The sequence below is a fragment of the Gopherus flavomarginatus genome, chromosome 3 (assembly GCF_025201925.1).
Source record: "Gopherus flavomarginatus isolate rGopFla2 chromosome 3, rGopFla2.mat.asm, whole genome shotgun sequence".
Lineage (NCBI taxonomy): Eukaryota > Metazoa > Chordata > Testudines > Testudinidae > Gopherus > Gopherus flavomarginatus.
In genome coordinates this window covers 155,596,400-155,615,796 of record NC_066619.1, presented here as the reverse complement: position 1 = coordinate 155,615,796, position 19,397 = coordinate 155,596,400, and the positions used below count along the sequence as shown (strand labels likewise).

The 19,397-nt window shown below is 44.2% G+C and overlaps 2 protein-coding genes across 3 annotated transcripts in view; both read right to left on the bottom strand.

Annotated features, from left to right (window-relative positions):
• Positions 1-12,008, bottom strand: part of LOC127047193 (C-X-C motif chemokine 13-like) — a 30,098-nt gene extending 18,090 nt beyond the window's left edge. For both annotated transcript variants that reach the window (XM_050945237.1, XM_050945236.1), the window contains exon 1: positions 11,923-12,008. The gene's annotated coding sequence lies outside the window, so the exon portion shown is untranslated. The remainder of the gene's footprint in view (positions 1-11,922) is intronic.
• Positions 12,009-13,646: 1,638 nt separating this feature from the next.
• Positions 13,647-18,283, bottom strand: LOC127047200 (C-X-C motif chemokine 13-like). Its single transcript, XM_050945247.1, has 4 exons — positions 18,209-18,283; positions 17,252-17,384; positions 15,774-15,857; positions 13,647-14,139 (listed from the first exon to the last, which is right to left on the bottom strand). Exons 1-4 carry the CDS (start codon positions 18,270-18,272, stop codon positions 14,106-14,108), a joined length of 315 nt encoding a protein of 104 aa, XP_050801204.1. The 5' UTR covers positions 18,273-18,283; the 3' UTR covers positions 13,647-14,105.
• Positions 18,284-19,397: the final 1,114 nt, after the last annotated feature.

Below are 19,397 nucleotides of genomic sequence, written 5' to 3'. Positions count from 1 at the left end.
GCCTTTAAGCAGCCTGAGAGCTGCCTTAATGCTAATAGCCACAGCTTTCCCGAGACTTCAGAACTCTTTGGAGAGGGGAATATCTGCAGCCTATATTCTTTTGGGCTCTTTCTTCCCTGCTCCTTTCTTGGACGTTCACCCCATCCTTTCTTCTGTGAGATGCATCTGCGGCAACAACAGATCTCAACGTTTTTGAGGAAGGTCATATGAGGCTTCTAATTTGTACCCACCAATTATACCCACCATTCCTAGAGAAGTGAGAGATGTGGGGGTTCTGTCTTGATGTTGCCTCAAGCAGTCAATTCACATGCAATTCTTTCTCTTGAGTTGGAATATTCCTCCATTTAGCTACAGAAGAAGGACTTTACTGTAGCCCGCAGAATCCTGAGCTGTGCAAACAGCCAGGAAAGGATACCTATGATACCAATATTGCTGGACTTTTGCCTTTGAATTTTATAGGCTGAAGGCCTCAAGTATCCCTTAAAAAAATAAAAGTTGAATTTGTGATGTTTTGAGGTTCCCCATATGTGGCTGCCTCAGCCACCTAATAAGCAATTTCCATCTCTCTCTTTACAAATTTCATGATCAGGGCTGGTGCCGGCAGGAGTCGGGTGTCTTCATTCAGGGATGTCATTTCCCCCACTTCCCTTGCCTCTTCCTTCCCATAGCTGTAACAACTGTACTGTGGCACCTGACTTGGCAGTCTCGATAGTTGCTGGCAGCTTGCTGGCCACAGCCAGTGAGCCTCAAGAGCTTTGGAGTCCAGGCTGGGATTAACATCTACAAATCTGAAGGCTTATACCAGTCATTCAGCCTGTGATCAAGATTTCTTGCTGAAATTTCCAGCAATGACTGATTTCTGCTGACATACACACACCCCCACACTCCCAGATCCAGAACAGACTGTGTCAGGGTATCTTGTTACTTCTGCTTCTGAGTTCAGCTGAAGCCAGGAAGCACAGAGACATGCAATAAGGTGAGGCACAGCAAGCCCCCACCAAACCTTAAGGTGGGAAATGTCTATCTAGCTTTCTCCGAGGAAAAGCGGTTCAGTCAGCATTCCATACTCATTGCAAGCACAGTGCAGAGAACGTACAGTTGCCCCTTCTTTTGATACCAGTGTCGTCCCTCTGCCAAGAAGTGGCAGATGTCCTGGGCCTTGCAGGTTGGCTTCTCAGTCCAAAGGAATTGGGACGGGGAGGCTGGCTGCATCCTAGGCATAGCTTGCTTTATTTACACACGTACATCAGTTCTGAAATGAAAGGGTCAAACAGCAGCTAGGTCAATCCCTTCGCCCAGGAAACTCAACCCAATACCAGTACCTTGCTGTCGAAAACCCACCCTGCCTCAAGAGTGGACTAAACAAAGCCTAAGGCAGAGCAAAAACTCTCCACCCAGGTCTGCATAGAACCTAGCGTCACCCAAACCTAACAATACACAGCGGGTCTTCCCAAGAGACTGAGCTTACTCCTACATTAAGAAAAGGAGCCTGAAGATGACCTGCAACAACGTCACCTGCCATAACTAGTTATCTTAGGTGCATGTACACGAACGCAAAAGCCTGGGAAACAAGCAGGAAGTCCTGGCACAATCAAGGAACTATGATGTGATCAAAATAACAGAGACTTGGTGGGGTAGTTCACATGACTGTCATGGATGGGTCTAAACTGTTCAGGAAGGACAGGCAGGGGAGGGAAGGATGGAGGAGTTGCACTGTATGTAAGAGAGCAGTATGATTGCTCAGAGCTGCAGTATGAAACTGGAGAAAAGCCTGTTGAGAGTCTTTGGGTTAAGTTTAGAGGCTAGAGCAAAAAGGGTGATGTCCTGCTGGGCGAGTGCTATAGACCACTGGACCAGGAGGATGAAGTAGACGAGGCTTTCTTTGGACAACTAACTGAAGTTTCCAGATCACAGGCCCTGGTTCTAATGGGGGACTTCGGTCACCCTGACATCTGCTAGGAGAGCAATGCAGCACTGCACAGACAATCCGGGAAGTTTTTGGAGAGTGCTGGGGACAACTTCCTGGTGCAAGTGCTGGAGAAACTAACTAGGGGTCATGCTTCTCTTGACCTGCTGCTCACAAATGGAAGAATTGGTAGGGGAAGTAGAAGTGGGTGGCAACCTAGGCAGCAGTGACCATGAGATGGTTGAGTTCAGGATCCTGACAAAAGGAAGAAAGGAGAACAGCAGAATATGGATCCTGGACTTCAAAAAAGCAGACTTAGACTCCCTTAGGGAACTGATGGGCAGGATCCCCTGGGAGGCTAATATGAGTGGGAAAGGAGTCCAGGAGAGCTGGCTGTATTTTAAAGAAGCCTTACTGAAGGCACAGGAACAAACCATCCTGATGTGCAGAAAGAATGGAAAATATGGCAGGCAACCAGCTTGGCTTAACAGTGAAATCTTTGGTGAGCTTATGCTCAGAAAGGAAGCTTACAAGAAGTGGAAACTTGGACAGATGACTAGGGAGTATAAAAATATTGCTCGAGTATGCAGGGGTGTAATCAGGAAGGCCAAGGAACAATTGGAGTTGCAGCTAGCAAGGGATGTGAAGGGTAACAAGAAGGGTTTCCATAGGTATGTTATCAACAAGAAGAAAGTCAGGGAAAGTGTGGGACTCTTACTGAATGGGGGAGGCAACCTAGTGACAGGTGATGTGGAAAAAGCTGAAGTACTGATTGCTTTTTTTGCCTCGGTCTTCACAGACAAGGTCAACTCCCAGACTGCTGCTCTAGGCAGCACAATATGGGGAGGTGAGCAGCCCTCAGTGGTGAAAGAGCAGGTTAAGGACTATTTAGAAAAGCTGGACATGCACAAGTCCATGGGGCTGGATCTAATGCATCCAAAGGTGCTGAGGGAGTTGGCTGATGTGATTGCAGAGCCATTGGCTATTACCTCTGAAAATTCGTGGTGATCAGGGGAGGTCCCAGACGATTGACAAAAGGCAAATATAGCGCCCATCTTTAAAAAAGGGAAGAAAGAGAACCTGGGGAACTATAGACCAGTCAGTCTCACCTCAGTCCCCAGCAAAATCATGGAGCAGGTCCTCAAGGAATCCATTTTGAAGCACTTAGAGGAGAAGAAAGTGATCAGGAACAGTCAACATGGATTCACCAAGGGCAAGTCATGCCTGACCAACCTGATTGCCTATGAGGAGAGAACTGGCTCTGTGGATATGGGGAAAGCAGTGGATGTGATATACCTTGACTTTAGCAAAACTTTTGATATGGTCTCCCACAGTATTCTTGCAAGCAACGTAAAAAAGTATGGATTGGATGAATGGACTAAAAGGTGGATAGAAAGCTGGCTAGATTGTCGGGCTCAACGGCTAGTGATCAATGGTTTGATGTCTAGTTGGCAGCCGATATCAAGAGGAGTGCACCAGGGGTCAGTCCTGGGGCCAGTTTTGTTCAACATCTTTATTAATCATCTGGATGATGGGATGGATTGCACCCTCAGCAAGTTCACAGATGACACTAAGCTGGGGGGAGAGGCAGATCCATTAGAAGGTAGGGATAGGGTCCAAAGGGAGCTAGACAAATTGGAGGCTTGGGCCAAAAGAAATCTGATGAGGTTCAACAAGGACAAGTGCAGAGTCCTGCACTAACGAGGGAAGAATCCCATGCACCGCTACAGGCTGGGGACTGACTGGCTAAGCAGCAATTCTGCAGAAAAGGACCTAGGGATTACAGTGGATGAGAAGCTGGATATGAGTCAGCAGTGTGCCCTTGTTGCCAAGAAGGCCAAAGGCATATTGGGCTGTATTAGTAGGAGCACTGCCAGCAGATCGAGGGAAGTGATTATTCCCCTCTACTCAGCACTGGTGAAGCCACACCTGGAGTATTGTCCAGTTTTGGTCTCTCCACTACAGAAGGGATGTGGACAAATTGGAGAGATTCCAGCAGAGGGCAACAAAATGGTTAGGGGGCTGGGGCACATGACTTATGAGGAGAGGCTGAGGGAACTGGGGTTATTTAGTCTGCAGAAGAGAAGAGTGAGGATTTGATAGCAGCCTTCAACTACCTGAAGCGAGGTTCCAAAGAGAATGGAGTTAGGCTGTTCTCAGAGGTGGCAGATGACAACAAGAAGCAATGGTCTCAAGTTGCAGTGGGAGAAGTTTAGGTTGGATATTAGGAAACACTATTTTACTAGGAGGGTGGTGAAGCACTGGAATGGGTTACGTAGAGAGGTTGTGGAATCTCCTTTCTTAAGGGTTTTTAAAGCCTGGCTTGACAACGTCCTGGCTGGGATAATTTAGTTGGTTTTGGTCCTGCTTTGAACAGGGAGTTGGACTAGATGACCTCCTGAGGTCTCTTCCAACCCTAATCTTCTATGATTCTATTCTATTCTAACATACTTCAACCTTCTCCAGCACCCTTGTGGGAGAGTTAAATGTGCCATCTCCTCCTCATGGGAGGTATGAGAATGAGCTCTCCAGACCTCCCATCTCCATCAAACAGTGTGAAACCCACACGGGGCTTCAAGGAAGTAGTTTTCCCTACAGCATATTACATGGCCTTATGGTGACATTCTTTCATTATTTTGTTTCCTGCTTCTTAAATCAGTGACCAGAAGGGTTTTTTTTCCCCACCCTCCCTGAACTTAACAATAGCAGCACTATCACCATCATGGCTGAGGAAAATTTCCCATGTTCTACCATACAATGGGTCTCTCTCTACTACAAATCTTGAAGTCATTAAAACCAGCTTGATGAGAATGCCTCATAGAGTGTTGGAAAGATAAAGAGTGAACAGATCCCTTTTGAGTCAATTCGGGAGTTGCCAAAGGTGTAGCTAATTGTTTGAATGCTTCCAGTTCATTCTTAACAACGTTCAAGAGACCAAATAACTGAACTCAGCCAAAGTGATTGTCTAAAGACAAAGCAGTATGATATAAAAAGGACACACCCCCTCTTGGGAAGCAAATTCTTGCAGTGTGTTCACCTTACACAGAAGGTGTGATTCAAAGCGATCCATTTCAACTAGCAATACATATAGTATGATTTTACAAGTTCGGAAACTTTTTATACGTCACTAAAATCCAACCCTCCAGTATATACCAGTTCCTTGACTTGTTGCTCTGTACCTTCCTTATCTTAGTTTTGGATACTAGCATTGCCGGTTCTGGGCAGTGCTGTACTTCCCTATACTTTCCCATATCTTGTTTTGAATACTACATTGCAAGTGTTAATGAGCCATGAAAGTACTCCCCTGACTGTACTTGGTACAAAGTATTCATCCAGCCTTGCTTTGACAATGTTTCCTATTTTCTAATGCCAGAACTGACTTCAGCTTTCCAAAGCGTTGTGGGATACCCAGCATGGGTGAACAGAATAGTGGGGTGAGTAGAATAAATTCAGTTAACATAAATTCCCAACACCCGTAAAATATCAATAGTATATTAATACCACCCACATAACTATTAATGTGTCGTGTACTATGCCTAAGTCTGGTTTGGCATTTGATGCCCATGTGCCAAGGCCCATGCTGGAATGCTGATTTACTTTGTCATCCAACCTACACCATCTGGTCTCAGATCAGGGCCATCTCTGTGAAGTTAGTTCTATGACCTGCTGTTGCACCAAAAGCAGACTGGCCTTTTCAGGCATTATGACCTGCTGGGACTTAGTTCTCTCCCCTGTGCCTTGGAGCTGGACAAACCCCTTTGGCGAACCAGCAGAATGTACCTTGGTTTTTCTCAAAATGGAAATCTCTGTGCTGTGGGGGAAGGGAGAAGACAAAACAACAGCTGTGCTTCGTGATGCCCAGCACTGCAAATAAAACTTCTCTTTAGAATGAAAACAGGAGGAAGCACAACTGCTTGCCAGCCAAAGTCTGAACAAAGGAAGCAATTGTATCTCTAACTTCTAGGGAGTTCATTGCAGCTGGTGGTGGGGGCAGCCAATCCAGCTAGCAAATATGCTTATGCTGGGAAGGCAGGAAGGAAGTGCATGGTGATGCGTGTTACAGGCAAAGGTCAGTGGAGTACTAAGGGCAAAATGTAGGCCTGGCCGCTATAGGAAAGCAGTGACCTCATTTGGCAGGGATAACACAGGGAGGTGGTGGCTATGAAATAAATACCACACGGAGGTAGAAACCTTCAGGGAATGGCAATGGCTAAATGGTAGCGAGCCAAGGCAATGCAGGACCCTGAGGACAGAAAGGGCATTTTGGAGGGAAAGCCTGTGGGAAACAGGGGCCCTGTGCATAGTGGACGTATAGTTATGTCAGGGCACTGCTTGCTAGGCTCTTTCACTGCGTGTAGTGGGGTGGCTGAAACTGCTAAACAGCTGTTAGGTGGTGGGGGGTGGGATCAATGTGCCTGAAAGGGAATCAAAGGGCTGGGTTAAATTTTCTGACATCCTGGGCTAGCCTGTCAGGTGCCTAAATCCCTTTGTGGCTCTGGCTCAACCTTCCACATTTGGTGCCCGTGCCCAAACCCAAAATGTAGATCATCAAAATTCCAGGTCAGCTGCCACCACCCCACCTAAGTACCTACATTTCCCCTGGTAAAATTCCCTAGGTGCCTACATTTCTTCCAATGGACATGTGCAAAGCCGCTTAAGTAAGTCCTGACCCCTAGGGCCAGATTTCTAAATGTTTTTCAGCACCAAACTCCCTCACATTCCCCCACCTATCTCACCTGTGAGGCCCATCAGATTGGTTATTGCTCAAAGAAGCCAGTGGGGGTGCCACTGCCCCCATGTCTAACCTTTATCCCAGCGGTTAGTGCTCTCACCCAGGATGTGGGTTCAAATCTTCCCCTCTACCTAATGTGGCTCCAGATCTCCCACCTCCCGAGGTGAATGAATTGAGCCATGCAGTATTTTGGAGTTGGTCTCTCTCATTCTTCTCTCTTGGGGTGTTCCACTTTGTGTCGTCGTTGGAATTGTCCTGAGGTAGTGCTCCTATACGTTTCCTCTAGCATGACCCCTCATGCGTTAAAAGAGGGAAATATAATGAGTGAGTAGTTTGATTTCTGTGAACTATTTCTTACAGCGTACAACTAACTTCATGCTGAGTAAGCTCGGTTTCTTGACAAAAATAACAGATGGTGACAAGTTGGGGTGTGCTGGCAGTAGGGGAAAGTGTTCAAGTCTTTGGTCATTACTATATTTTAATCAACAAGAAAATAGCCCTATGAGATTTTAATGGCATATCACTTCTGGAGAATAGGACAGCTAGGTAATCTGATGGGTATTTGGCCAAATTTCTGCTGCCTACTGTTGCTTCTCTCCAGGAAGAAATGCTCAGATGCTACTAAATGCACTTGCATAACACTTCTGCCCAGCCACTAATGAGCAAGAATGTTGTCTGGAATTCCAGTTTTTGGTAGGGGCCTACATTTGTTGTAAAAGAATTAGTCACTTGGGGAAGTCTTGCGTCAGCCTAAGCCTTAAAATTGGCATTGCTCCCACGTCAGTTCCATTCAAAGGGCATCTAGACAAGATATCAGCAACTACAAAGGCCTTGTCAGATATGTGGACAGTCTTCAGGTAAAACTTCATTAATCATGTGCCTATGAGATGATAAAGGTGTCCTTCAGTGCACTAAGACCTTACTATTTTCTAATGGTCAGAGAAAGGTTTACAAGATTCTAATCCATACACGACTTCACAATTTTTTTCACACACCAGCATTGCGCCGAGGTGCTCCTTCTCAATGTGAGCGTAAAGTTTCCAGACAGACCAGGAGTCTGTAACCTTTCAGAAGTGGTGTGCCGAATATTCATTTATTCACTCTAATTTAAGGCTTTGCTTGCCAGTAATACATTTTAATGTTTTTAGAAGGTCTCTTCCTATAAGTTTATAATATATAACTAAACTATTGTTGTATGTAAAGTAAATAAGGTTTTTAAAATGTTTAAGAAGCTTCATTTACAATTAAATTAAAATGCAGATCTCCCCGGACAGGTGGCCAGACCCGGACAGTGTGAGTGCCACTGAAAATCAGCTTATGTGCCACCTTCGGCACACGTGCCATAGGTTGCCTACCCCTGAGCCAGACAATGGTCTGGAGCAGCAGGGCAACTGCCTTCAGCTGACTTTGCAATGATACTGCTTAACCACAGTATTTCACTATCTAGGCAGATATATACCCAATTGAGCCAAATCATATCTAGCAGTGGCTTCAGTTCTCTACTCTGGATTGAGGCACCACATTATTTAACAGAATTTACGTTCTCTGGAGGTAGTCCGAAGTGCTCATGCTCCCATTACTTCCCTAAAGACAAGGCAGCACCGAAGTGCTGCTAACAGTTGAATGGGTGTGGGACTGGAATGCTCGTACTTCCATACAAATGTTTGCCATTAAGTGCACAGACTCAGAATTGGGCAAATTATTTGCCATGAATTTTTTATTCACTTTACATAGCCCTTGTTTTTCTGTTTGCCTATTGCCTGTGAACAAGTCCCCTAGTGTTTGTTGCTGGAGATATTTGGCAGAACTAGTTTGCCAAGGATGTTGTTATTTCACTGTGAGCACACCGTCAGCTGTTGATCAAAACAGCTCAGATTTCACGAGTGATTATCAGACAGATGAGCCACAGGGTGCGTTTCTGTTCCCTGATTTGATTAATCTAATTCTTGGGTTCAGCTATTCCCATGGGAAAATTTGCAATTATGAAAGTGCGAAAACAATGGATTTTGAGTGAATACTCCAGAATAGACACTGCAAAATTGATACATTGGGCCCTAGAGTATACAGGGAAAGCAAACTCAGTGTCATGGTCTGCGCTAGAGCAATTAGTTGCATCTAGACTTCCCACCCTGCTTCTCTTCTGCATAGGTTGGAGAAGAAATGATCTTCCTCAATAGTTTAGGATTTTTCAAACTAGTTGTAGGAAACACTCCTTAGTGTCTCTGACTTTGACTCTGAAGATGAGGGAACCTCCTGGACCACTCAGGTCTAATACTAACATGTTCTGACATCTTGTGGCAAGTCACTTATGAAACACTGGTTAGGTTTAAAATTGTAATGTCTATTCTTACTCAGATACGCTTACTGAAGTCAAAAGGGACCATGGTGATCATCTAGTCTGACCTCCTGCACCTTACAGGCCATAGAACTTTATCCTCCCACTCATGTAATAGATCCCTAACCTCTGGCTGAGTTACTGAAGCCCTCAAATCATAGTTTAAAGACTTCAAGTTACAGAGAATTCACCATTTACACTAGTTTAAAACCCCCACGATCTCTGCCAGTCTGACCCAGGGAGAAATTCCTTCCTGAGCATGTGGGAAAGACCCATCAGGTAGATACCTGGGAAAGAATTCCCTTTAGTACCGCAGAGCCCACTCCTTCTAGCATTCCATCTCCAGATGGGCCACACACCCTGTCATACTGTCCCCTCCATAAACATATCAAGCTCAATCTTGAAGCCAGTTAGGTTTTTTGCCCCACTACTCCCCTTGGAAGGCTGTTCCAGAACTTCACTCCTCTGATGGTTAGAAACCTTCGTCTGATTTCAAGCCTAAACTTGTTGATGGCAAATTTATATATATTCGTTCTGCAACTCACACTGATGCTTAACTTAAATAACTCCTCTCCCTCGTTGGTATTTATTCCTCTGACGTATTTATAGACTGCAATTGTATCTCCCCTCAGCCTTCTTTTGGTTAGACTAAACAAGCCATGATCTTTGAGTCTTCTCAGAAGACAGGTTTTCCATTCCTCAGATCATCCTAGTAGCCTGTCTCTGCACCTGTTTCAGTTTGAATTCATCTTTCTTAAACATGGGAGACAGGAATTGCACACAATACTCCAAATGAGATCTCACTAGTATAATGGTACTAACACTTCCCTGTCTCTACTGGAAATACCTCGCTTGCTACATCCTAGAACTGCATTAGCCTTTTTCACAAGCGTATCACATTGACGGCTCATAGTCATCCTGTGATCACCCAGTATACCCAGGTCTTTCTCCTTCTCTGTCACTTCCAACTGATAAGTCCCCTGCTTATAGCAAAAAATTCTTCTTGTTAGTCCCTAAATGCATGACCTTGCACTTTGCACTTGTAACCCTTCTGCCAGGCCGAATTGCTAGCAGCAAGGGCCGGGTTCAATCCATAGAGGTCCCTTCCCTACAAAGTAATGCAAAACCAGGTCGAGCCCCCACCTAGTGACCTGGGAAAATCTTACACACACCCCTAGGTGCCTCAAAGAGGCAATACTTCCCCTCTCGCAAGCACAGAGTCTCGGTGTAGCAGAAAAGGTTTAATTACATGAGCTAAACAACAAGCATTAAATTGGGAACACACCTCAACTAGAGTTCATAGACCAAACCATAAGCAAAGACCCACCCCAGGAAATTGGGTCTTGTCCTTTTCCTGGGCTCTTGAGTTCCGCAACCCCCAAATCACCCCAAGACTCCAAATGTCCCTAGAGTCCAGCAACCCAAAGATCACCCACAGTCCCAAAAGTCCCACAAACCAAAAGTCTCTGTCCCAGGTCAATGCAGCCCCAGAGTTTGAGAGTCTATCTGCAGAGGTGTCCCCCCCCCCGCCTGGGTAGAAAGGGGCACCTTACGTGGTCCGGGGCCAACTACCCTGCCTCTCCGTGGGGTTCTGCTTCCGCCTTCTCCACAAACTCTACCAGCCACTCCACTCTGCTCCTCCAGCCGTCCTCACAAACTGCTCCTCTCCCCTCCGCCAGCTGCTCTGCTCCACCAGCCGTCCCGTGATCCGCTCCAGCCATCCCCACAAATTACTCGGCCCCACTCACTCCGTGGCTCCACAAACTGTTCCACTCCGCTCTGCCAGCTGCTCTGCTCTGTAGTATAGCTTCAGGCTCCCCCACTAGTTAGCACAGTTCTCAGTGCTCTCAGCTCAGCAATTCCAGCTCTTAAGTGATTTCAGCTCACAGTAGGAAAGCCCCAATGCTAGTGCACCATTAGCCCATAGTGAGCTCAGCTTAGCAACCTGTATCTAGATTCTTAAGGAAATCAAAAACCAACTCTGATATTCCACAGTGGGGGGGGGGGGGGGGAGAGAGAGAGAGAGAGAGAGAAGTAGGTGGAACTGGTGCTTCTGACTCATGCAAGGAGCCTACACCACCAGATACAAATACTTGTCCCCAACCTCTCAATTCACTGGGTTTTGGAACCCATGTCCCTTGTCTAGCAAGTGCTATTTAGTTGATAGTGAAACCCTTTATCATAAAACAGTTTCGTAGTTCATTTACGTAATCAGGGTGACAACACTTTATTCCTTCTGCCCCAATAACAAAGAAATTGGGGATACCACAGCTGTAAAAGTAACCATTTTAGGCAGCCGTGGGCTATGCTAGGCGGAGTGGATGTGCCTATGCAAACACCATCAGCCTCTGAAATTCTTTTCCACAATCACCATAATTCACCACCAAATATCAGGGTAGAGCTCATCCTGACTCTGTTTACACACTATTAAATATAATCCCATTTCAATTACTACCGTTTACAAGGTCATCCAGATCTTCTTGTATGATATTCTGGCCCTCTTTGGTATTGGCAATACTTCCCAACTTTGTCATCCGCAAATTTTATTAGTGCGCTCCCACTTTTTGTGCCAAGGTCAGTAATAAAAACGTTAAAAAAGGTTGGCCCCAAGACGGGTCCCTGAGGAATGCCACTAGTAACCTCCCTCCAGTATGACAGGTTGTAGTCGCCCCTTTAACCAATTCCTTAGCTGCCTTTCAGTTCTCATATTAATCCCCAGCTTCTCCAATTTAACTGGAACTGTACCAACTGCTTCACTAACATCCAGGGAGATGAGAGCTACTGCATTTCCTTTATTTAAAAAAAATCAGTGATCTTCTCAAAGGAAGATATTAGTAACTTTATTATTTTAGGCTACTTACTTTTTGCAGCTCACCAAGCTTGTAACAGATCATTTAACTTTTAGAAACATCTTAACAGCCCATTCTTATTTTAATCGCCACTACTCACTCTGTTTATAAACAAAATTCGGACTCCCTGCCTCAGGTGCGCAAGCTGGGAGCAACCTCCCTTCTCCTCTGCCTGAGGTTTGTAGTTTGCAGGGGGGCAACGCCTTCCTATGGCCTCCCCCAACCCCACAACTCCACCTATGATTTCAGTCTGCAGTTCCTGTGTTCTACTGAGCTGGCAGTTGCCACGAGCCGTGGGAGTCACCTGCTGGCACCTTTCCTTGTTCTGGTTCCCTGCTAAAGTGAAAACTGACCAATGGGTGGCAGTGTCTGACTGAGACAGAAAAGTCATACAGGGATTCACTTTTAATTCGTCAGTTCTCAAATGGAAAGGATGTCCCTATTTTTATAATGCACAGATTGGCTAACGTGCTTCATGTTATCAATTCACTAACGAAGAGACAACAGAAAGTGGAGTGGGAGTTAAGCGATGGATCAGATTAGGATCATGGATGGAAATACTACATGGTCCTGTCCCTCCCCCAATGCTAATCAATGTCCCAGGATAGGTGACTATTAACTCTTGAGCTATTGCCGATTTCTGCTAAAATATCAGTAGTGAAATACTGACATTTTAAATTTCCATTATTAGGCTTAGCGCCTACATAAATAAGATAAACAAGGCTTTTTGTACTGCATCCTCAGTCCTTTAACAGAGCAATGCTCCCAGAAAAGTCATGTAGAGAAAAACATCTCATAGAATTGGATTAGTGTAATACAGGCTTATAGATTAGTTTCAGAGCATTAGCTTTTTCAGGCTCTTATGTCTTATCCAAAATATAGCAGAAAGCTTAGAACAAGGGTGGGCAAACTTTTTGGCCTGAGGGCCACATCTGGGTGGGGAAATTGCATGCAGGGCCATGAATGTAAGGCTGAGGCATGGAAGGGAGTGCGGTGTGCAGGAGGGAGCTGAGAGCAGGGGGTTGAGGTATGGAAGGGGCTGCAGAGTGTGGGAGGGGTCTCAGGGTGCAGGAGAGGGCTCGCTGCTTGCCTGGAGTGGCTCTAGGGTGGCAGTGATACGCAGTGAAGCTAAGACAGGCTCCCTGACTGCCCTGGCCCTGCACCGCTCCCCTCCCAGAAGCAACTGGCATCACATCCCTGTGGCCCCTAAGGGCTCCACGAGCTGCCCTCGCCTGTGGGTACCTCCCTCAAAGCTCTCATTGGCCACAGTTCCCCGTTCCTAGCCAATGGGAGTGTGGGGCGAGGTCTGTGCACAGAGCCCTCTGCCCCGCCAGAGTCCGCAGCGATGTAGCGCCAGCCGCTTCCAGGAGGGGCACGGGGCTGGCAATCCCATGGTCCAGATCTGCCCCCCTGTCCCCAGAGTGCCACATCCCTGCTCCTGCGCCTCCTTCCCAGCACTTCCCACTCCAAGCCACCTAACAGCTGTTTAGCAGTGCTTAGGATTTTCCGGGAGGGAGGAGGCAGAGCAGGGGCAGGAACAGGTTACTATTTGTACTGGAATAGCACCCCCAGCCATAGACCAGGACATCATTGTGCTAGGTGCTGTACGAATTGCAGATGGCTTTGCCAAAACTCCAGAGAGTCATCAGCACTAGATTAAAAGGAGGACCCAATTATTGTAAACTGTGAGCTTTAATTGCACTTGCTTCATAGCACACACACGAAGAGTCCATTATAAAAAGTTAAAAGATCACAATCTGTTCAAAAGAATACTTTGCACTGAAAGTGCTTCACATTTATTCCAACAAGGGTGGAAAGGGCCCTTTAAGATATACTGTGACTTAAAATTTACTAGCAAGCAAAGAACAAGGTAGGAATTAATATTTGGGAAGTTTTTAATATGGAAAAAGGACACCAAGAAAATAATAGCTCACTCCACAAATTCTTCTTATATCAGATGCCATAATACTTTTTAGTCCATTTATTCCAAGAACCCAAAGTGGTGGTGTTGGAGTTGGTTTGATTTGATGTTTCTCTTCCATAACTCATGATGCATGAGGCAGCGCATTGAAACACTGAACAAGAAATCTGACTAATGTAAAAACAGCTCGAGCTTTTCTGAAAGATGCGAGAGGGGAGCAGCAGCTAACGAAAGTTGCTGCTCATTTAGAAAGAATGATTCTGAGGGCTGAGCAAGACAAAGATAAGAAGCAGCAAAAGCAAAATTAGGAAACAATCAGGTTGTGCCCTCCATCCTTTTTCCTTCTCAAGTTGTTTACGCTTCTATTCATTTTGTGAGGAAGGTGGTTGTTCCTTTCTGTAAGGGGAAAATAAAAGTGAATGCAGAGAAAGTGGGTGTGCTGTTACATCTGTACTACTTGACCTTGTGAAAAATCACTGAATCTCTGTGCCTTGTTTTCCCATCTGTAAGATGGGGGATAAAGTTGGTCTCAAACTTTATTTAGGACCCTTCTTAATTATGTGAAAAAAACAAACCAAGCAATTGTGATAATTATCATGCGTACAGAGCTTTTTATGGCCATCCATTGATTGTATATAAGCAAGAAATGGGACAGGCCTGTGGTTTGAGCTAGATCATTGTACAGAGGGTTAGGAAAAAAGAGTAACATCTCTCATTTGAAAATAGACACGCAGCATGTAAAACTTTCCTGACCGGACTTTGTTCAGCTTTATCACTAATGATCAACTTTGTTCTAAAATGGCCTAACTGATAAGATAACATTGTCCCAGTGGAATTTGCCTGACAATTTTCATAATTAAATGAGAGTTTACATTACTGGTGTAATGCTTTGTATTTTATTACTCAAGAGTCAGGAATTGAGAAGTATTCTTACAATATCCTTTATCTTAACCATGTTGTACATCTTCTATTTTATATTTTATATTGAACAAAAATTTTAAAGATCCAAAAGTAAATGCTCAAAAATCAGGAAGGGAAATATCCCTGTTAAATGTTAGATCATGAAAGGTTGGGTTTTCAAAAGCCTTCAGCATTGGCTTAAATCTGCTCCCACTGGAAAAAGGTTCATAAGTCAGTATTTTAAAAGGAAAAATTCACAGCTTTTAGCTTAGGTTTTAAGCTCAAAACCTAACTGGTTGCAAAGCCAATCAAGTATTAGTACGTAGTTTACAAACGGTTGTTCTGGCTTTCCCAAAGTTACCATTTAATTTATTTTTCTAATAATAAAAGAATGAATCTAGTCCTCAGCGTAGACAGATGGTCTTGTGGATAGAGCATTCAGCTGGGACTTAAGAGCCTGGTTCTACAGTATACTTGCTTATGCAATTTGACGAAGGTCACACAATGAGATAAAGGGCTTTCATGAGTCTTGTGTTCTAACCTGTTTACAGCTGCAAAACTAGTACTTCCTTACTTTACAGGAATGTAGTAAAGTAAATTAATTTGATGTTCCTGAGCACTCAGATATCACACTGATAGGGACATGGAAATATCCAGAGAGAATAGCCAACCGGAAAGCTTGATTTGTGGAGCTGATCAAATAAGTTTCTTGAAGTTTAAGTGAGGATATTATTTTTGCTTTTCTATTAATTAAAAATGACCAAATGAATCTTGCTCAAACTTTCCAGGATAATTTCTTTCCTGACTGAGACCAAGCAGCAGACTGCAGGCAGGAAGGGGCATTTTTCAGAGAAGTGTGAGCTTGATAAAACAGAGGGTTAGAATAAAAATTCAAATATAACCTTAACTACAGCTTGTGCACTCAGACTGTTGTATAACAAAGAATTAACTTAAAATGAGGCAGCTTCACACAGTTAGGCTTCAAGACCAGGTCTCTTTAGTCTGAACTGCTACAACTGAGGGGGCAGTTCTGCAACTCATGCACCTGGTACCACCGATGTCAGACTACTCATGAAGAATGGTTGCAGGACTGGATTCTATGACAGGCAAATAATTTAAATGAGACTTACTGGTTACGGATCTTAGTCAGCAATTTCTGCATCCAGGGGGCCTTGGGATTCACACACAATTTCTGCCCTGTTTTTAGTTTGAGTCTGAAAAACAAGCGGAGTTTAAGCTTCCATTAAATACTGTGCTTTCGTCAGATAATTTATTAGCAGCAATAGTCATCCCTCAAACAGGCAACTTATGGAGCAGACTTCAAAGTACTGAGAATGTAAAGAAATGGGCAAACGGAAGTAATTTCTGCATAACATGAGGACAAGTACAAGTTTTCAACTATTCAAAGCACAACAAAATTTCAGATTTAACTCGCACCATGTGTGATCAGTAGACACCTCTTTTAAAGCCCCGACTCTGCAAAGTCAGTGAGACAACTTGCAGTTACACATGTATAAATTCACACATGCCTCATCAGGGCCTATGAGTAGGGATTTTTCAACACAACACATAACTGGGCAATCAAGATCATTTGTGTGATTGAAGGAGGGAGATCACTGGGCTGATGCAAGTTCTAGCACATGTATTTCTACAAATCAAATAAATCCCACTACTTTGAAATAACTAGCTATGAGCATATTCTAAAAAAGTATTAGGTGCTTTGGTCACACATGAGCAGCACACAGAAGCTTATGCTCCAAAACGTCTGTTAGTCTATAAGGTGCCTCAGGACTCTTTGCTGCTTTTACAGATCCAGACTAACCCGGCTACCCCTCTGAAAGCTGTAGCTGTTTCTCTAGAAAACAGAAGAGACTTTCTCTAGTTCTCAGTCTCAAAACTTTGTCTCAGATAAAATGGGACCTGGGTCCCTTTTATTAGTTTGACAAAACCAACACCTGATTGAGAGGTTTTTTCCAAACCAAATCCTAGTCACTCATTTCCATCTCCATTTTAAAGTGTATCCCTAGTTCTATGGTCTCAGAACTGGGCTGGAAATCTGGTGACCTCAAGCTCTTTAGGAAGATTTCCAGTTCTTCCTGAATCTATACAGGCTGAGAATAGCACAAGAGTAATTCCTTGTGGTGTTTTGGTTCTTCCACTTCCAGTCTGGGCCAAAGAACAGGAAGTGCAGAAGCACATGAAGTTAAAAAACAACAAAATTTAAAAAATTCACCATTTAACACCTTTGATTTGAATCTGTCCTTACTACGCTGGAACCAGTTCACGTAGCTGCGGGGGGGGGGGGGGGGGGGGGAAAGGATGATTCAAGGCTGTAGTTAAGCCAAGAAGATTTTATTCTTGATTTTCCCCTAAGCACTAAGTCAATCCTGTGACTTTGGGCATTAAAACCTACTCTTTGTACATTATTTATATAAATACAAAAAGTGACCCAATATATAGCTTCGTTGTTATATGGAAGCTGAAATGTAAATGTAAATGTATATCCTGCATCAGTGTATCTACTTTAGTTATGAAGAGGGCACCAATTACACTTACAATTAGAGGCTTGGTGCATTGAGACTAGTTAAAAGCAACTTATGTCACTTACATAATTTCTGTGGTTCGGCAGGCACCCCCAAAGGGAATGATCTCAATACTTTCATATCTCCTTGGCGATATGAAGTCTGAAGTCTGCTTTGTGCATCTGCAGCTTTTATAGGAACCGTTGGTTTCTAGGATAGCTGTGGAGCAAAAATTCACCAAATTTATAATTCAGGGATAGCAATAGAGTGAGTATCTTACACTTAGCTAGTGAGACAGAGAAATCCTTGCTTTCTAGTATGTTATTAAGGGAGTTTTAACCACAACTAAGGGAAATAATTATTATACCTTGTATTTCTGAAGCCCCCTTCCATTGGAGGATCTCAATGCACTGTACTGACTAATGCATTGGTCCTCGTAGTACTCCTGTAAGGTAGGTGGTATTATCCCTATTGGACAGATGGGGAATTGAGGCACAGCGGGTCAGCGTCTGTTGCATTTACTCCACGGGTAGCCTTATTAAAACAAATGAGGTAATTGGAGGAGTAAGGTACCATGCAGCATGAGTAAGGGCCAGATTCTTAAAAGTATTTAATGACAATGTTGATTTCAATGGGAGTTTGGTGCTTTTGAAAAATCCACTAGGTGCCTTTCTGCATCTGTAGGTGCATCTTTTAATTAGCGTTACAATAGGGCCTAGAGGTCTCAACAGAGAGCAGGTTCCCTTTGCGCTAGGCGCTGTACCTACACGTAAGAGTTTCTTCCCCCTCTCTTGTCCTTTATGTGGATTGTAAGTTTTTTGAGGCAGAGAAGCACAGAGAGGTTAAGTGACTTGCCCAAGGTCCCACAATAGGTGTCAGAGCTGGGAACAGGACCCAGGTCTCCAGACTCCTAGAGCAGTGCCTGGTCCGCTGGATCTCACATTGCAAATCTGATAGAGAAAAACATTTTTAATGTTTACCTTACTCTTTCAAGAAGAGTGAGTGTAACCCCTCCTGCCCCATCAAGAAATGAAAGTACTTACCTGCATAAACAGAGTGACAGATCACCAGCAGAAACACCAGCAGAACAGCAGTGTGGGCTCTCATTCTGGCTAGAGTTGTCAGTTGACCTCTCAACAGCAAGTTCAAGCTCAAAGTTTGTCTGAGGCTTTTGGTGGAGAAAAGGTTCCTATTTATTTGGGAGGTTCACACTGTGGCAAGATCAGCAGGATTCTATTTTTAGAAAGCAAAGCTGAGAAATGGCATCATCACTCTTCACGGGCTGCTACCCAGTCATTCCCCTGAGACTAATTGCTGAATTTGCAATATTGCTGATACAAATCAGCAGAAGGAATTAATACGTATTTAGCTGATTTTAGAATCAGCTAAACAGTAGAGGAAAACACTGCATAATGGAAGAAAACCCAAATTACTTTCCTTACATAAGATATCGAGATATTCTCTGTAATATTTCACGCTCATGTTTACACTAAAGAATTGTATTGGTTTTATGTAATAGTGCTTCCACATGTGTAAGTATTTTATAATCCTACAATAAATATCTTGTCTACTTTTCTGTATTTCACAGTACCAAGCAAAATGCTGACAGACATCTCCTGTCCTGAAGAGCTTAAAGTCAGACTCAGACATTACAATTCTCACTATGTAGAATCAGTGAAGGACACATTCAACGGATTAAAAAATGGCTAACTGGCCTATCTCACAGCTTGTGGGGAATCATCATTGACCTGTGGTGTTTCTAGCAGGATTCTGCTAAACTTGGGGATGACAGACTGGTGGCATAATATATACCAATGAGGGTGGTGACTTGGGCCCAAACAAAGTGCATATAAATATAGCCAAATGTAAAAGTTGTGCATCTAAGAACCCTACAGGATGGGAGACTGTGCGTTAGAGCATGGTGACACCAAAACGGTGCTAGAGGTCAACATGGACGAGCAATTCAACAGGAGCTCCCCGTGTAATGCCGTGGCAGAAGCTGATGTGATCCATGGATGTCGAATCAGGGGACTGGTGAATGGGAAGGTGATTTCACCTCTGTATGCGGCACTGGCGACAGACATTGGAATGACACAGCCAGTTCAGGTGCCATGTTTTAGAAAGAGGTTGAAAAAAAATCAGAGGGTGCAGAAAAGAGCCACGAAAATAATTGGAGAGTGGGAGAAAACACCTTGCAAAGAGATGGAAAGAGCTCCATCTGTTTATCTGGTA

Coding starts and splice junctions, on each gene's coding strand:
- LOC127047200 (XM_050945247.1), bottom strand. CDS start 18,272: ATGAGAGCCCACACTGCTGTTCTGCTGGTGTTTCTGCTGGTGATCTGT. Junction 17,385..18,208: donor CTGTCACTCTGTTTATGCAG/GTAAGTACTTTC, acceptor TTTGCTCCACAG/CTATCCTAGAAACCAACGGT. Junction 15,858..17,251: donor TGCCGAACCACAGAAATTAT/GTAAGTGACATA, acceptor CTTGTTTTTCAG/ACTCAAACTAAAAACAGGGC.